General features: G+C 37.1%; 1 protein-coding gene across 1 annotated transcript in view; it reads right to left on the bottom strand.

The window, feature by feature from the left end:
- Positions 1-19226, bottom strand: part of LOC149570161 (CLP protease regulatory subunit CLPX1, mitochondrial-like) — an 87460-nt gene that overhangs the window by 16686 nt on the left and 51548 nt on the right. Inside the window, exons 8-13 of the mRNA XM_089822822.1 lie at positions 7596-7652; positions 7264-7334; positions 7071-7170; positions 6832-6936; positions 6497-6559; positions 6246-6368 (exon numbers count right to left, since the gene is read on the bottom strand). Coding sequence (XP_089678948.1) covers positions 6246-6368; positions 6497-6559; positions 6832-6936; positions 7071-7170; positions 7264-7334; positions 7596-7652 — 519 coding nt within the window. The remainder of the gene's footprint in view (positions 1-6245; positions 6369-6496; positions 6560-6831; positions 6937-7070; positions 7171-7263; positions 7335-7595; positions 7653-19226) is intronic.

Raw genomic sequence — 19226 nt, 5'->3', positions numbered from 1 at the left:
AAGGAAAAAATACAACGCTAAGATGTAACATGATCAAATCAATCCTAGGTTATCAATTTTTTGTCTCAAAAGGATAAGGGACCTATGTTACAAGAACTGATGTTTCATGCCACAAAGAAGACAAAGCTAAGATAATGCATAATTACATCAACCTACTTTATCAACCCCCCAATACTGGCTAAGAAGGATGGATGACTTGCATTGCAATAACCAGTGTTCATGCTGAAGGATCTATTCTGTGAATTTCAAAACAAAGTTTTATGTTTTGACAAATGCAAAATCTTACAATGGGACCACAACCAAAGAAGCAAAAGAAATTGGTAAGCCAAGAAGATCCTGTTGTTCCACCTACTGACAGAATGTTCACAAAAAGTACTAATTTATATTCCTATTAAGAGCAAGCACATGAAGGTAAAGAAGAAAGTCATGCACTTGAGGAAAAAGAATACGATGCCAATCTTTGGATGAAGGATGACCTTATTATAGAGGATAATCTCCCAAAATATGCTTCATGAGACATGGAGCATTATTATCTTTTACTTATCTATATATTTATATTAGCTTTTATTTTTCATCTACTCTTACAATTTGGCCTTTTGTTTATGCCATTATTGTTGTGTTTTTCACCTACTGTATGTAATGTACCCTATTAAGACTCTTACTCAATTTTCCCTAGAATCCTCAAAAGGGGTTTGGATTATGCTTGGGGATGTAAATTGTCAACCTAATATCTTGATTTGAAGCCTACAACCAGGTTAGTTGATAAAAGACAAATAAACATATGACTCAATAATGTTAAAAATAGAATTATAATCATAATGATAATATTCATAATGTACATGTGAAATTTTGAATTCCCTTAAAGCTTGCCCCAATAACCTATCCATATTATGAAGCACCATGGAGATCATATAAGGCATCCTAAGCCTCCATCAACCCCAAGAGCATGGAATGACACCAGCCATTCAGTCCACCAGCCCCACCCAGGGTTAACCAACTCAAATGAATCCTTATGGTACTTGCATTTCTCATATGCCCTACCCTCCCCTCCATAAAGGATCAGTAGACTGCATAAAAGCTATAATGGAATCATCATTATACATATCTACTACATTATTAGTTATGCATATGTTAGAACAATAGATTATCTGCATATATTCATACTTCCTGTCAAATTAAGACATAAGAATTCAGCTGACTCATATTGCAATGCATTATACTCATACCACAACAGCTGACCAGTATATAAACTGTTGTATGATATATTCATTCTGAATTCTGCAATATTTTATTTGGTTGAATGCTGATCTTTGCTTCTCTGAACTCTCTTACTTGGATGATTTTTCTCCCTTTTATATCTCCATTTGGAGGAGTCATATCCCTTCATGACATCCCTTTCAAAGCTAGGGAATCCCAGTCAGCCCATTTAGAGAGATATTACCTTTGTTCATAGTGATCCACTTGGAGAGCATTTCATTATTATGTGCCCCTTAAGCTTCACTGTTCCATGTGTATCTCATTAAAGTCACACGATATCTAGCTCATATATGCATTTTCTATGTGCCTTGTCTAATTCCTCTATGTATTTATGTTTCATGTTTACCAATTACGTTTCACATGTTCTCTGTTATGTTCCAATGCTACATAATTCATGATGTGTAAGTGCTTATATTCCATTACGAAATTTTACTTCCTATATTGCACAACTTGCTTTGGGAAACCATTCTCACAAGCAACAGAAGTGGAAATGAGAACTAAAAAAGTTCATCTTGAAAATGGATATGATCCGACTATTTGAAAGTAGGATGACTGAGGCTGTTACTACAAAAAACAAGTCACAAAGAAATTTAAGTGACATAAATGTCCCCCTTCCAATTTGTTGTGTAGAAAGGTAGCAAGAAATCAGAGGAGATTGGAAAAATATATAAAAATGTAAACATTGTAAAAAAAAAATCATGATGTAAGCATATAAGCATGCCCAATATAGGTGAATGATAGAAATTATGGTAAAGCATGAAACAAAGTAAATAGTGTTATCATGCAATAATCATGCATGCACATAAGTAGAAGATAAGATCAAGGCATGTCGGGCAAATTTTCTAATTTTCTAATTTTCTATCAACATAGGCAAATAATAAGATAACGATGGCCTCAATCATTGTGTATAGGATCATGGAAATATGAATAGGGTAGAAAAGATGTGAACATGACATGAGTAGCATTTGTTTTACACAGATTTTGGAAAAAAGATACACAGATGCAACAAATACTACTCATTCCATGCTTGTCTCTGTTTTCCAGGATTCAATGGAGTATTCGAGATAAGAATAATTGAAGAATGATGAGTTACTTTAAACAGATCGGTATCCTTCCGAGTATCTAATAATATTTAATTCAGAAGTTGACTACTCATTTAGCATTTATATGTGTCCACCTGGTAATTTGCATGCACATCAAAGTGGGGATGAAATGTAATGTGGTGAAAATTGCATAATTATGCATTTTTCCATTATATTTTTGGGCCCACATCATTGGGCATGAAATTGGCTCATGGAATCCATATCCCTAATCTTTCCATCACTAATCCATAGATTTGCTAGACATATTATTCATCAGCCTAAATCAGATCTGCAGGTGCATGATTGCACCAAAACACTTCTAGAGTCTCAACTTTGATCGCCGAATTTAATTCAAAATTTACATCTTGTTGACCACTTAATTAGTTGTCTAAGCCAACATAGTGAAAATTGTGTGGATATGGTCAAAGTGCATTTATAACCATTAATTCACTCATTTCACAGCATTTATCACAGAATTAACAAAGCACATCATCCTAGAACAAATGCATGCTAGCTTATTGTCTTTAAATTGTTTTCTTGGAGCCATAAAGCCAATCCATTGGGGATTTGACCGTGAAGAGTTGCATCTTCAATCTGACAGAATCCTCAAGGGTGTTTTACGAACCTATCCTTACAAAAAGTATACATCAGAAATTAAGGCACCCTTTTCCTAGTTCAGATTTACACACATCAATTCAAGACTACACGAAAGATCAGATCTGCACACATGGAGATAAGATCCACACAGGTGAACTAGGGTAAAGAACAGTGCGTTTGAAGAAACAACAATCTTTGTCCAAGTCAATCCTAGAAATCCAAAACATTGGAGAACAGGTTCTGGCACATCACTTTTCCATCATTGGTTATCAGGCTAAGTATTGCATTTAATTCATTTCAATTTAGCATTTATTTCAGTTCTCAATCCTGGCTCCTCCAACTGGGTTAATTTCTCTTAAATGAATGTCTTCATTTATTTAACCCAGATAATTAATGTCCAGTGTGATACCCCTCCTAATATTTCCATAAGGTCTAATCCCATCCTACCAATCCAGGCGAAAAAATTCACCAACCCAAAAACCAAAATTCATCTAGCTACATATCCATCATTGTTAGAATACTTTTCTCCAATGCACTTGTTTGCTAGCACAGTAAGACCCTAACCATGTTCATTCAATAGTTAATTGGCATAATTAATCTTCTCAGACATTCACATACAAACTTCAAAAATGTAAATGATGCCCTTATAATTCTATTTTCAGAGTTAAATTCCGGTGCTTCTGAAAAATCTTTGACAAGTAATATGTTGCATAATTTAAATTTCAGAAGTTATTCAAAAATTCACTCCACTTTTAAAGCACAAAGAACATTCAGTTTGAAAGTCTCAAAGAACACAAAAAATAATGAATCAGTATTTCAAAATTTTATAGTGCGCCTTTTTTTGGGGGATGATGCGGATGCATGGAAGTGTGTGTGTTGTACACACACACACACACAGTTATACAATGTATATGCAATGAAATGAAAGAAGTATAAAAAAAGTAAAACACTTGATGGCTTCTAACTTCACCAACACATATTCAAATGCTCCGTGAGATTATAAAATATAAACCATATCAATGATATGAAATCACAAATGTCTATCTTCACAATTCCAGTGCAAATCAGCAAATCATCACAATCGCAAAATCAAAATATAGTTCATCGTTCAATGTTTATCAATCTGAATTCAAATCATACAAAATTAAATAATTTGATTGTATAATACTCCATCACTGATCAAGATAAATAAAAATGCCAATTGACAGTTCGCAAATATTCAAACTGAAAAAAGCCATATTCCAATGAAAATACAAAAATCATAAGATTCAATGATAAATAATAAAAATAAACGAATTAAGAAATGAATAGATTATAATTTAATTTATTATTTATCTATATTATTAACATAATATAACATATAAATCAATATAATGTATTACAATATCATAATATTTCCATAATACAATAAATTTAATAATAAATAATCTATATATTATATGATAATACAATAAACAAAATATATTAGAATAAACATAATATATTAAATACAAACCAGATATAGAATGACTTACGACTTACCATATGCATCCAGCATCCATACAACTTACCCTCACAAACTAGACACTTTGAACAGCCTTTCTATATGTTACAAAATCGCTTCGACTGTGTGGGATGCGCGATTATAGAAAACTAGACACTTTGAATTGCAGATCGATAAGCTCAAACCTTGGACACTGTATCCTTTTTTTTATAAGTGACCATCAGCTTTTCTAACAGAGATGAATTAAATCTAGAAGTAATCCTCGCTACAGGAAAAAATGTCATGCTCACTAAAGGAAAAAATCACAAAACGTCATGCTTGCTACAATAGAAAAATGCAAAGTGCTGAAATGTTAAGTCAGATGCATCCACTCCAGAATCCACATCTGCCTCCACCTCTGCTCATGGGAGGCACAAATTGGTATCCAAATTTTAAAGCCATGAAACAACATAAAACATAAGAGTGCAAATGGGCAGAGGAAACTATGTCACAAGACAACAAAATGCTTAAATCAAGTGGTTACACCTTGGAAAAAACTTGTTATGTTACCATCCATCATATTTCAATTGGAATGAGCCCCTTCAAAGCCTTGTATGGATATGAGGTGGCCTCGTTTAGAAGTTTGATCCTCTTAAGAGGGTCATGTACTAGGAGCTAGATACTCTGTACAAAAGATACAAATATCATAAATACACTCAAAGTTAATCTACACCACACACAGAATCAACAAAAAATTTATGCCAACAATAACCAAACCAAAAGATAATCTGAAGTTGGGGTCTTAGTTTTCTTAATGGTACAGCCTCACTAGCAGTCATCAATCAAGGTAAGCAGGGCTAAGAAGCTTAAACCAACATGTTATGGACCTTACAGATTTTAAGAGAAATAGAAGAAGTTGCCTATGAATTGGAAATACCAGCAAGCAGCAGGATCCACAATTATCTTTCATGTATCCAAATTTAAAATTGCTTGAGGACAAGCAATCTCGTGAAGGGTGGACTGTCATGCCCCTGCCATAATTAACACGAGGACATTGTTTTTTTTTATCCTTCACAAAGTTCTTTAATAAACAAACAGATAAGACAAGAGGAAGTGGATTCTATCATGCCATGAGAAGAGGCACATATACAAGAAATCAGGAGGTTGCTATTGGCTGAAGCAATACCTTAGTCCAACAATCAAATATGTTCAATGGCAATTATGATTTTGGAAGAGACACTACTCTCGAAGAAAGGGTGACCAAAAAAAGAGGCACAGCTCTTCAGCAACAAGTGAGGATATTAAAGGAACGCCCTAAAATGCTTATTCTCCAACCCCTATAATGGTTGATTATGGGAATAGAACTATAGATGCTTGGCTTCTTAAATTCAAGAGCTACTACATGATTTATTTAAATAGTTTGAAATGATTCATAATATATTGCATTTATATGTTACCCTAACCCTAATAGAAATGGAAATATTTGATCTTCCAAATTATATTAAATATATTTTCTAACAAGATTGCAGGACCTATTCCAATGTTTATCTTACTAAAGACATATTCTATAGGCAAAGTTATAATTCTAACTATAGTAAAACTCTTGTTTTGTTATTGAAGTTGTGATTCTAAGGCTAGAATTTTTGGTGCAATTCCCAAAAAACACATTAAAAGCTTCCATCCAAGTTCTATATGTCTATAAAATATGTATTCCAATTCCTCTAGTCCAAAGGATGTTGATAAATAAATTCATGAAATCAGAAAACTATAATGATTGCAGTATCTCGAAACAACTGAGATTATAGCCCAAAACAAACTTCAAAAATAGAAGTGCCCAAATTATTTACCTCAAACATTGCTTCAGTCAAAAGGTTCTCAAGGATAGAACGTAAACCACGGGCTCCAGTATTCTTAGCCATTGCTTTCTGTGCAATCTGTCGCAGTGCTCCTTCTGTGAAGTGTAACTTGACCTACAAAACAATGTCACCTTAATAATTACTTCCCAGTAACAAGTCTATTGTCATGCATAAAATATTAAGCTTGTCAAACTCTATTTCCGAAAAAATCAATGGAAGACATGATCCACAATCTATCTTACATTATTCATAGAAAACAGCTTCCTGTACTGTCTGCCAAGTGCATTTCTAGGCTCCATTAGAACCTGTGGTAGAAAGACAGCACAAAGAACTTAGAAGACATGTTGTTTCTGTCATGATGCTCCTTCCTAATGAGAATATCTCAAGAATCTTTTTACAAGAAGAAAAATACCTGAAGAAAAGTGAGACATATTACAACTAAATATTGTCAGTGCAAACATGTCAAAAGCATAAACTAAATTCTCAATATTGAAAAGTACTCAAAAATAAGTCTCAAAGGATCACCCCACAAGTTTTCTTTACAAATATTAAGGTCATAAAAAGGATTATAAGTCACCTTAACAAGTTGGTCCTCATTTAAAGCTGAGAGGCTGACTAATACAGGAAATCGACCGACAAACTCCGGTATCAAACCGTAAGCAACTAAGTCACTGCTCTCTGCCTGTGCAGAGCAAAGACTTTAGATATGCTTAAAACAGCAAAGGAAATACATGTTTTAAGAAACATGACTTGCATATGCTAGTCAAATAAACAGAAACTATTCAGACATGACTATTAAGAATGAGAAGCATTTACCAACTCCAGTAGAGATGATGTAACTGCAGTATTTGTCAGCCCACCAGATCTAATATTTGTACGTACAGGTGCTCCAAAGCCAATAGAAGAATCTTGCCGTCTGGTATTTTGAATGAGTTGTAAACATTAATAGGACAAAAAAATACTAAAAAGTAGAACCTAACAATTTGCTCAACAGTATTGGAAAAGCTACCTTTCTGCAATAGTTTTTTCTAGGTCCACAAATGCCCCGCCACAAATGAAGAGAATATCTTTTGTATCTATCTGCAGGACAAGGTAGCCAGAAACTGGAATGCTTTGATATCCAACAATCCAAAACGTTTACAATTATATTTTCCAATGAAAACTAGAATATCTCTTGTATTTATTGTGCTTTGCACCTACTTATATTTTGGCTTTTTAAATTGTCTAGCAATGATCCAGAAGAGATGATAAAATGTTTTAAACAAATACAAACAAAATCTGTAATACATATAATTAACCAGATAAATGTGAAAACGTATTCTCACTGTAATATTAACGCACCTGAATCTGATCAGCGCGGGGATTCTTACGAGCCCCCTTCTCAGGGACATTTACAACCTAGTTACATAAACAGTTTCCCAAAATAAATTTCTCAACACATCCGAAGATAACTTATCGTTCAAATATAACCATTCAAAAGCAAAAATGTATATGCATCCACATATAAGTAGATGACAACAGATTTCATACACACAAAGGGGGCCAAATATTCAATATTGTTCGCAAAAAGACCATTAAACTGAGGTATTAGAATAAATTTGAAAAGGATAACCAATAGCTAACTTTAAACTTAACAGAAAATGCAGTAAAACTTCAAAAGATGCAGATTGGAAATGTTACAATCATTTTCTCCATAAATAACACGTGAAGTGATTTTACTTCAAGAAAAACAAATCCCATGCGGCAATTTCATAGCAGGCCTCAGGGTTCAAATCCTTGAAAGCATGCTGAAGTGAAATTTTGAGTGATATAGCACAACCCATTTTTTGGTGCAGCATACCACAATGGACAAAGCCAGGTGCAATTTCTGGGTGAGTTCCACAGAATAGACACACAGATCATGGGTTTTAAGAAAAAGGTATGCTCCTGGCATAGACAACAGAGAGGCAATTAACTAACCCATAAATAACAGTTGTCCTCATTCTTAAGATATAGAATAGAGTGCGAAAGGTCCCAACCAATGCTTAAAAGAACATTAAAAACTCTACGCTTTCAAAATGAATAAATCACAGAAAAGAACAAGTCTCTAATTTGCATCAGCTAGACAGAGAGACACAAGTAAACTATCTCCAAGCTGTATGATCACAATTAAATGATAAATCTGTCTGGAAAAGCTACTACATATTATCAATGACTTCTTTAAATCATAAAATTCAATAGCCTTAAGAATAAAGACATATACCTCTGTTGCACCAAGATTTTTCGACAGGTATAGCCAGAAATGGAGAAACATGATTCCAAGATTTTGGAATGGGACCCTTTTTTAAAGGGACACAAGAGAAAACTATTATAAAAATAGAGAAAATTTTGAAAAATAACCATATACAAATAAACAAAATGAAATGAAACAGACAAGAATAGAGGTTTCAATGAAGAAGAACCTTTCCCTTCCAGCAATAAATCAAAAAACTCTACTACAGGCTTCCCTCATTCATTTTCATTTTAAGACCCTTCAAACTGAACCAAAGGTCTCTACTCTCCCACCAAACTACGGAGTATAAAATTGTCAAACTTACAAAGTGAATGGGCTATTAAACAAGTTCAAACCTTGCGCACAACTAAAAATCTCTCAAAATCCAAATTTGCCTCTTTATATCAAAAAAAGCTCTCAAATAACATTAGATTTTTCAAATCAACACATCCGATAAAGATATCTCATCTTCCACATTATGCATTTTCTTGGAAACAGCTCATTGACAAATGTTCAGAAAACTACTGATTTTATTATCAATAAATATTACAATCAATTTTTTTCAAGTAAACTCTGATATAATCTACCTTCTCAAACTAATATTTTACTGTAAACTCTGATATAATCTACCTTCTCAAACTAATATTTTACTGATCACATCTTCCCATAGCAACCTACGACTAGAATTAACCGCAATACTTCAATATCTAACATACAATGCCAAACTAGGCATTAGTCTTTAAGAAAACAGGCATTGTCTTTAAATTTGATCTTTCTATAACATGCATATGATGCCTCCATAACTAATAGATATTTCCACCCTACTAAACATCATAAATCTCTTTGCTTAAAGTCCCATGGTTGAATTCCTTAAATTTCAAAATGGCGCTTGAAAAAGAAACTTTTAAAAGTTCCAATTACAAAAAAGGGCCATGAGAGAAAAAAGGGGAGAAACTTAAGAAATTAAGAAATCAAGCATAATTGCATCAACCCTGATAATGTAGCACTCCAAAAAGAATGAAAAATAGTGCATGAAAAATGAATCTTTTCAAAGTTGCCAATATAGAAGAAGACTAGGAGAGAAATATTAAGAAAATTGGAACTCAAGTAAATTGCATCATCTCTATGATATAGCATCCAAACTTCAAAAAGAATCCAGTCATGCAGCACTTAAAAACAAGGCTCTTAAAAAATAAGAACCCAGGCATTCTCTAAGTAGCATGCAAAATTCAAACTGAACTTAAAACTCAATTTAGAACTTTTCCATCATGGGAATGCATGGATTAGGCATATAAACATGAATTAAAAAGGTACATCGTGCAAATTTAAGCTCTCCCCTAACTCGACTTCAAGCCAACTCTTCAAATCTCACCATCTAGGCCCTGTGTACCCCTACAATAATAGGCTCTCAAGGAAAGTTATTTAATACGACAACTCAGTACCAACACAATATACTAGTATAGAACTCACCAACTTCTTTATTATTCTCAGAAAATGTTTGCATTCATGTGTTTAGACTCATAGTAACAGCATTACTCCTTTCATTCACAATGATGATGATTGGATACAAGTACATAAGAATATGAAGTGCCTAAGGGTTACGACAAATCGTTGCAACCAACCAACAACCCACATGCCTACCCCTTCAAACACTAATTATAATTTAACAACTATTTGTACCGACGACATCATCCCCCTCAAAAGGAAAGTCGTCTCCTGGCGATGCACAAGAAAAATATACACTATACAACACTACAAGAAAATCATAACTCTGGCTAAGGGTGTTAAGGGAGAACCCCTAATGAAGAGGGTGTCGGTGGTGGTGTAGGTGTTGCCAAACAAACTCTCAACTCATACACTAGATCCATCCTAAACTCCAAGTCTCACTCTATCAGCATCTGTTGCGCAATGGTTGTCTTCACCATTAAAGCAGCCTCAAGGACCTCCTTGTCCTTTTCTAATGCTTCCAAGGGACTAGCAAGGTGACCCTCAAGCATAGCCCTCTTTGTCATCTCCTCCTGCAAACAAGCTGCTATGGCTAGCTTCTCTGTCAGTAGGGCCTCCCTCTCAACTCTACCCATGCAGCCCTCTCTTGAGACAACTCCTGTCTATGCTGCTCCTCAATCAACCGAAGGCAGGATACTAACTCCTCCCTAACTGTGACTGTTACTAATTGTTGGGCGATATCAAAATAGCAAAGTAAAATGAAGATTTTACCAAGAGGGATATCAAAATAGTAAACTAAAATGTAGATATCACGCCAATTGTCACAAGTGAAGTCAAGTGAGTTACATTTGAGGGGAGTGGCCAAACAAAGAAAACGTGTGCAAGTGTAGTTGTGGTGAGTCTACAGCCTCTCCCTTTGCCACTTGACTACCACCACCGACCATCTATAGAATATCGCCAGATGCTTTGGAGCCCATCTAAGTTGGCGTGAGAGTTCAAGAAACTAATCGTATCAAGTGTTCCTTCTCGTCGGGAGTCATCTTCTTGGCCTTCAAATCCATTTTCTTTCCCTTCCTACTAGGAATGCTAAACACCAGAATGAACTCGGCAACTATAAAGGAAACCTTGAGATCATGCCCAAGATACTCAAAAGAATTGTTGCGTATAAATCTATCGAAGGTTTCCATCAGCGTGTGATGGGCACCCTCATAATCCCAAATGTAGAAAATGGGCATTTGTATGACCTAGTAAACTTCAACCCTCTTAATACTTTGCTTCACCAAGTTAGCATTTGGTGTTTCTTGCCAGCATTTTCTACACTCCAATCCATTGGGTTCTTCTAAAGCTACATTTTGCATTGTTACATCCTCCTCTTGTTGTGTGTGAGTTTTCCATAGCACCTTTGGCCAAATTTTCTTCTTTTTCCCCGAGTTTGTATCCATTCCTACTACAATTTTTACACCAAAGGATAATATCATTGCATCCTTGTTTATGTTGGAGGAACTGCTTGAAGTTGACTATAACTGATTTTTCCAATCCTCCTTGTTGGGATCCATCAAAAATTGTCTTCTTCTTGTTCTTTTCTAACCATGAATTCAGTTATGAGTGCTTTGCCAAACACTCCAATCCCTATCTATTGAAGTGATTACCATTGCTGGCTTCATATAAATGATCCATGTATGCGTTGCGACCCTTGGGTTGTTCGGCCTCCACTGTACAACACTCTTCTAATTAAATCAATTCCTCTTTTAAGGCTTCTCCTCCATTTCTTGGAACAACGTATTGGTGTTGCCAACCCTTGCTTTCGTACAACTTCCAAGTCTTGCTCCTTGCTTCACCTTAATGCCTCGAGAATGCTTTGACGATTACTTATCGCCACTAATGATGTTGCAACTCTTTCCTTTCTCAATTTGATTTTCGACTGGAGACTTCCCAGCATGCACATCTCTTACTTGTGTATGCCTTTCATATTGTGTTACTTCCCTTCTCTTATCCGCCACCACTATACACTTTAATTCTTCCTATGGTACATGCTCTCAAATCTCCTACCCAACAATATAGTCAACAATTCTCGGTTGTGGGAACCCTTTTCTTCATCATTGTACAGTCTATGGAACTCCTTTGGCTTGTATAGGTTGCATTTGCTAATAGTAATCACCTTTCTTGTAATACCCCGGCTAGAATTCATTCTCAACCCCTCAGAATGATACCACAAAAATAATGAACAGCAAATGCATGTGACAGATTTTCCAGTTATTCAACCCAAAACCAAAAATTTTACCAATATCACAAATTAAAACAACCTCAGATTTGTTATTGCATTATACATCAGGAATATAATACCTCTTATTACCACCCAAATCCAATCTTACAAACAGAGATACAGTCAGATTAGAAGTACTGAAAATCAGAGATACAAATAAGTACAAGTGAGACACCTGAAATGACACCTCCACTCGTCCACTGTCTTCTGACTTGTGGATTTTTTTCTTCCAAGCTGGCAAAAAGCCAAAGCTTCCAATTGACTCTCCAAGAGAGCTCAATATCCAAATCAAATCCGAGCAAATATCCAAGCATCCCCAAAATGAACACTTGAATGTCCTTTTATACTATCTCCTACATCTCTTCATTTTCCCCGTGCTTGACTCTATCTATTTCTCCTTATCTTATAATTCCACTCTAATTAATGTCTCTGTGTAATAGAAAAGTGGCATAATAAATAATCTAAATGCATCTCTGGCATAAAACAAACAACCAACTGAACTCGGAATAATCGGTGTGCTAGCTCGATGGAAAGCTCTCGATGAACTGGTCCAAGTCCAATATTGAAATACCAAAATACAAACCCAACTGACTTACCATAAATATTAAGTATATGAGAAACCTAGCTAAAACACTCTGCCTGGCCTAAAATTGCAAGCACCTAGACCAAAACTCACTCAAATACCTCAAAGGTTCCTAGTTAGCTCATGATGGCATAGTGAAAAGGACTAGGAACGCGACAATAGAGATGAACCAAAAAGGGGACATTACATTTCTTATGCCCGCTTATCTCCTTTGTACGACTCCTTGCACCTATTCACTTATGTCATCATTGTACATTTTATCGTCATGTCCTCTGTCTACCGTTTTCAATCCACCTTGATGGTCAACATGTGTGTGGTGATGTATATCTCTGTCAACCTCCAGTCCTGTATATGCCCATGGCTTATGTGTTTTGTTGTTGTTGTTGTATTATCATCAAGTGACGTGACTATACAAACAATGACGATCTCCTCCTATACGGCGTTCTACTTTCACTATCAGCAATAGCCCATGTTCTCGGTCCTGAATTTATACCACATGGGAATGCTTTTATTTTTTGAGTTGTACAATGTGTTGACAATGACCACCATATGGTAAGCACCACTTGGCCCCACTATGCGATGATCACTGCACAGGACCACCTTATGATGTCCACTACATGGGACTATCGTACACTTTCACAAGGCAATCGTATGGTGAGTCCTCTAAAGTATACTTCTTTTTTAAAAAGGAATTATAATATAACCTTATGCCGCACCTTCTATTGGCTCGGGTTGCCCTTTCAATCACCTACACCTTTCATGGTAAGGTTTCAACTTGGACCCATTTATCGCATCAAGATCTCTAGAGTTGTGATGTGGAGCCTAATTAGACTTGGAGGTTATTTTTTCCCCACTTTATTCGGCCTGGCTTCCCCCCCATATTTTACTACGGGGGTTTGGGGGCATCACCCTCAAGACGAGGTCAAGGGGCAATGCCCCTTGCGAGATCCTAGGGCAAAGCCCCAAATGCGGTTTCTGTCTCAATACAACGTGGGGTCGAGGGGTAATGCCCGTAGAGGGATTTTCGAGGGAAGCGCCCCCGAAAGCTCAACTGACTTTATTATTGTAAAAGACGTCAGCTGTTATTTTTCTATTGGACAACTTATTCTAGCCCTAATTTTGTAAGTGGCAAAAAGCTTGTATAAAATGGCTTAGGGTTAGAGACTTCATAATGTCTAATGAGATTGTAGCTTCTTGCGGTGGTATTGAGTTGTAAGGGATTACAGATTGTAATCAGGTTGTAAACACTGGATGATAAGAATATTGGACTCGCTATTTGGTGGACGTAGTCCAGGGATTGGGTGAACCACATTATATCTTTGTGTCTTGTGTTCTCTTCTCTACGATTTATTATTTTCTGATATTGCTTACATTTGCATGGAATTGTTATTTGTCTCATTAATCCTAACATCTAGTCTATACAGTGTCCATAACTTTATTGCACAATTTTCTCCAACTTCTCTTACCTTGTATGGTTTGAGCCACCCAACCTTAAACTTTCCCAATTTAATCTCATTCCTTAGATTATATTCCAGTACAAGCTACCCATGAGTGCACTATACCCACCTTAAGTGTTTGTCGTGCACGCCTTCCTTCTCTATTTTGTGACCTTCATTGCCCATAACGCCTTCATTCAACATTCATCCAAGTTGTTCAAGGTATTATAAGCTTTCCCAAAGGTTTTTAATATCTTTGAGCCTATTCTAAATTACAATCCTCAAGCTTGGAACCATAAATTCTGCAGGACCGACGACTTCCTATTCATACATCAACTAGAACGGTGTTTGTCTGGTAATTACTTATTATGTCATGCAATAGGCCCATAATATTGATGATAACGTTTCCTCCCAATCCTCTTGCTCCACTTTGCATGATTTGTAGATAACTGACACAAATATTTTGTTTGTCGCTTCTACTTGGCATTTGCTCATAGGCAATATGGACTCAACAAGGAACGAAAGATCTTGAACTTCCAAAGTTAGCAACCAAATGACATCATTCACAAAGTGGCCTCCTCAGTCAATTGTCAATTGTATCAAAAACCCATACCTTGCAATAATTCATTTATGCTCAACATTGAGTTGTCGGCCAAGGCCTGTTCCTCTACCTATTTTGTAAGGTACTCAATTGCCACAACAATGTATCTACATCTCCTTGCTCTACTAGCCTTTAGTGGCTCAATGAAGTCAAGTCCCCACCTTTCAAATAAATCTTCTATCTGTGAGGGATTCAAGGGCATAAAATCTCAATTCAATTGTTTTTCGACCCTCTGACATGTGTCATAGCCGACGATCCAGTGTTTGGCATCATTGTATAACGTAGGCCACCACAAACCTCCAAGTGGCACCTTCCTTGTCATAGTTTTAGGTCCCATGTCTCCGCTTGTCAAACTTTCACGCCCCACCTAAAGAACACTCGGAACTTCTTCCATGATGCATCTCCAGAGTACCTGGTCCATTCTCATTATATATAACTATACATTGATCAAGTGGAACGTCTCACTCCTCAAGACCAATTTCCTTCTCTCTCCAAGAAGAATGTCCCTCGAGAACCGGAATGTGGATAAGTACTTGCTTTAATCCTTATATATCACTCTAGCAAGACTGCGATTTGAAATAGATCTGTCTAGGAAATTATCATTGAGTCCCTCTAGTAGTTCTCCAGACTTGATGCGGGAGAGCTAGTTGGCAATCAAATGACTCTTTATCGGTCATACTATAAAGGTAAATGTAAACTCTGTCAACATTAGCAGCCATCTAGTCACTCTCCCTTGAATTATAGGTTTATTGACGACGTGCATCAAAGCTTGACAATCCACATAAAAGGTGAATGGCATTCCCAACAAGTAGCATCAAAATTTTTGAACAGCATATACCATTCCAAGAGCCTCCTCTATCCTGTTGTAATTTTTCTCGACCTTAGACAACAAACTACTACAAATAGACCGGGTGGTCCAGCGCATGATCTCCCACCTGTGTCAAAGTGATTCCAATTGCCAAATTGGACACATCCACATGTACATGGAACTCCTTGTCCCAATTTGGGTATGTCAAAATATTGGCAAACCAACCAACCGTGTCTTCACCTCCTGCAATGCTCCCTCCTGTATCGTCCTCTAAGCGTAGAGCTCTCGCTTTCATGTGAGTTTGTCTAACAAATAGATTGGGTGGTCCAGCCCATGATCTCCCACCAGTGCCAAAGTGATTCCAATAGCCAAATTGGACGCATCCACATGTACATGGAACTCCTTGTCCCAATTTGGGTATGTCAAAATATCAGCAAACTAACCAACCGTGTCTTCACCTCCTACAATGATTCCTCCTATATCGTCCTCTAAGTGTAGACCTCTCGCTTTTATGTGAGTTTGTCTAGCCAGTATGATACTTGAGCACAATTTTTGATGAACCTCCAATAATATCCTACGTGCCCCAAGAAAGATTTCACCTTGTAATGTCAACAAGTGCTTCCATTTCAACAATCACCATACCTTGTCCTAATCGATTCAATCCAACCTTGTGTACAATATGCCCTACTTGTTTCCCTTGTGGTACCATAAACCTGCACTTCTTTGGATTCAGTACCAGTTGTGCTCTCCTGCATCTCTCCATTCACTCCCTAAGAGCCACGAGATGTGTGTCCACATTGAAGATCAACCAGTCATTGAGAAAGGCTTTGAAATTTCCAATGGACATTTTATCATAAATGTGCAATATTATCCTCTGAATCGTTGTTGGAACATTACAAAATCCAAAGGGCAGGGTGTTATATGCACAAACATCTGTTAGAGTGGCGTTGTCATTGCACAAAAAGACCAATCTATTAATACTTGATACAATCACTCAACTTATAGTACAAAGTGCTGAACAAATTTCCAACAATCTCCCCCTCAGCGTTACCCAAGGGTCTGAGGATTCGAACCAATGACCAAGCTCTCATACCACTTGTTAGAGTGGGGTTGTTGTTGCACCAAAAGACCCATTTGTTAATGCTTGATACAATCACTCAACTTATAGTACACAGGAGACGATTAAGCCCTTGTCATGAATCCCAAGGGAAGCGCTGAACAAATTTCCAACATTGCCCTCCACCATAAACATAATCTTCAACTTGTCCTCCTCAACTACAAATATTTGATTGTATCCTAAGAAATCATCCATGCGGGAATAGATTTCATGCCCTGCCACTTCTTCAAGGATACTATCAGTAAAGGGAATCAAAAAGGGGTCCTTCACTATGATTGCATTGAAGCATTAGAAGTATACACAAATACGAATTTGGTTCACCTCCTTCAATGATATAATAATGGGAGAGACCCACTCACTTGTTTGTACTTTGAAAATAATACCCGCATCTAACATTCACTCAATTTCCACATTCACTTGTGTAACATAGTTCTTATTCATCTTGTATGGTCTCTTTTAGACTGGTATGACACCAGTACCAACGGAATACAGTGCATGCATAGCTCTAGATGAACTACTTTCAAATCTTTATACATCCAAGCAAATATGTCTTTATACTCCATAAAGATTTTGAACGATGTCGCTTTGACGACAAGGTTCTAGTCATCACCCACAACGATGTTTTCGAGATTAACCTCATCGCCAAGGTTGGTAACCTTCAAAGAGGATTCCTTGTGCCAAATTGGCTTTGCCATGTCAAACTGATGTGTTTGTGCCTTGTTCACCTGGGCTTCCCTTCAACGTACCCTCTGTATGTTGGAAGAACAAGTCCTCTACCCCTTCCTCCGCTTGAAGTATGTTGCAATGGAATGGTTCATAATCTTTCGTTTGCCAGTGGAAGAGGCCATTCATAGAGTCGAGGCCATCCTCAGAAAAGCCTAGCAATTCCAAGATGCCTTCCTCATTGGGTTCCATTTGTTGCTTCCATCCATCTGTGTCATTTATACCTCCTTCAGACTCAAATTCTGACAAGGATATCAAGTCCTCGCTCACCGTCTATGTCTTGAGATCAATGGTGAATTTCCTCTCACCTTTCTCCATGGATAGTGTTTTGTTTCCAATCATGGTTCACCTTGGCTGCCACCAACCACCCTCTCCTAAGGATCGCATCATAGCCCTTCTTAAAGTGGATCACAATTTCCAATAACTAGTTGTCGATCATTACTCTTTGCGTCGTTAGTGTCCCAAGCGGCTTGATGTCATATTGATCTGCACTCACCTAGTGGAAGGTTGGTGGCCACAATAAAGGTTTCACCAACTTCTATTTCTCCTCTAGAAGCACATTAACACCAGACCCCCCATCCATGATGCTGTCTCTCAAAATGGTGCAGAGAATACCCATTTCTATCACTATAAGATGTCTCCCATTGTTGATAGCCAGCAACATTGGATCTGTGCACATTCCAAGGGGTCATTAAGTTCAAGTGTAACCTCTATCTACATGATTCGCCACAAAATGTTCTTCTAAGGCTCTGATCATAGTGAGGTACTTTTCATTTCGTGTCTCTCCCTCCTCTCAATCATCATCTATTTTTCTTTGTCCGCCTTAGCGTCACGTCCCTTAGCTTCTCTGTATGGAAATCATGGTATGTGGCCTTCTTTGACTACGCATAGGTGACTGCCAATACCTCCTTTGTGCTCCCCTTCTCAATACTCAACAAGTTCACACCAAACTTTGGACAACTAGCATCCTTATGGTTTCCTAGCCCACACCATCTACAGGGAAGTGAGATGGTTCTTCCTTTACGCAATCACAAGAGAAGTGTCTCCACTAGCTACATGCATGGCATTGGATCATTGGCCTTCCCTTTGCATCAAACTAGATGCAACTCTAGCTATTGTTGTAATTGTTATTATTATTATTGTTGTTCCTTCCTTCACACCTATTATTTCGGAAGCCACCAGACAATGTTGTTGTGTTATTCGCCATAGGGTTGGTCATTGCTATTAATGTGGAGGGCTCTTGGGTGAAAAACACGTGTTGACCTCATGTCTTCATATTGTATGGGCATTCCTCAGTAAAAAAAAACAATAATCTTGCAAATATCGCAAATATTCTTCTTCGAGCATGCCCCTTGGTGTGGCCCTCTTCCTTCACTTCATACACCACATATCTTCGTCCTCACTCTAGCTCATAATGGCCTTCATGGACTTGAATTCTTGCATCATTCCTAGCATGTCCATTTGGAGGGCTTGTGTTTTCTTATTTGATTCCACATCACGACTTTGAGCAAAGGAATCGTCATCCTTGGATGACGACTTGTGCTTCTATTTAGCCATCTTGCTCTCACTTTTCATGTTCATTGCTCTGTTGTACGCATTTGTGTACAATGCATAGGTACAGTTTTCATCTTCAATGAGGGTCTCAATCCCTCCATGAACCACCGCTTCTTTAGGCCATCAGTTGGTTGACTGTCCAATTTCCCTAACAACTCTTGCAACCTCCGACCATAAGCTTATATAGTCT

This window comes from Cupressus sempervirens, chromosome 3 (genome assembly GCF_028749045.1).
Source record: "Cupressus sempervirens isolate cs-2001-9-10 chromosome 3, ASM2874904v1, whole genome shotgun sequence".
Lineage (NCBI taxonomy): Eukaryota > Viridiplantae > Streptophyta > Pinopsida > Cupressales > Cupressaceae > Cupressus > Cupressus sempervirens.
Note: the sequence above shows the minus strand (reverse complement) of the source record. Positions and strands in the feature narration are given on the sequence as shown.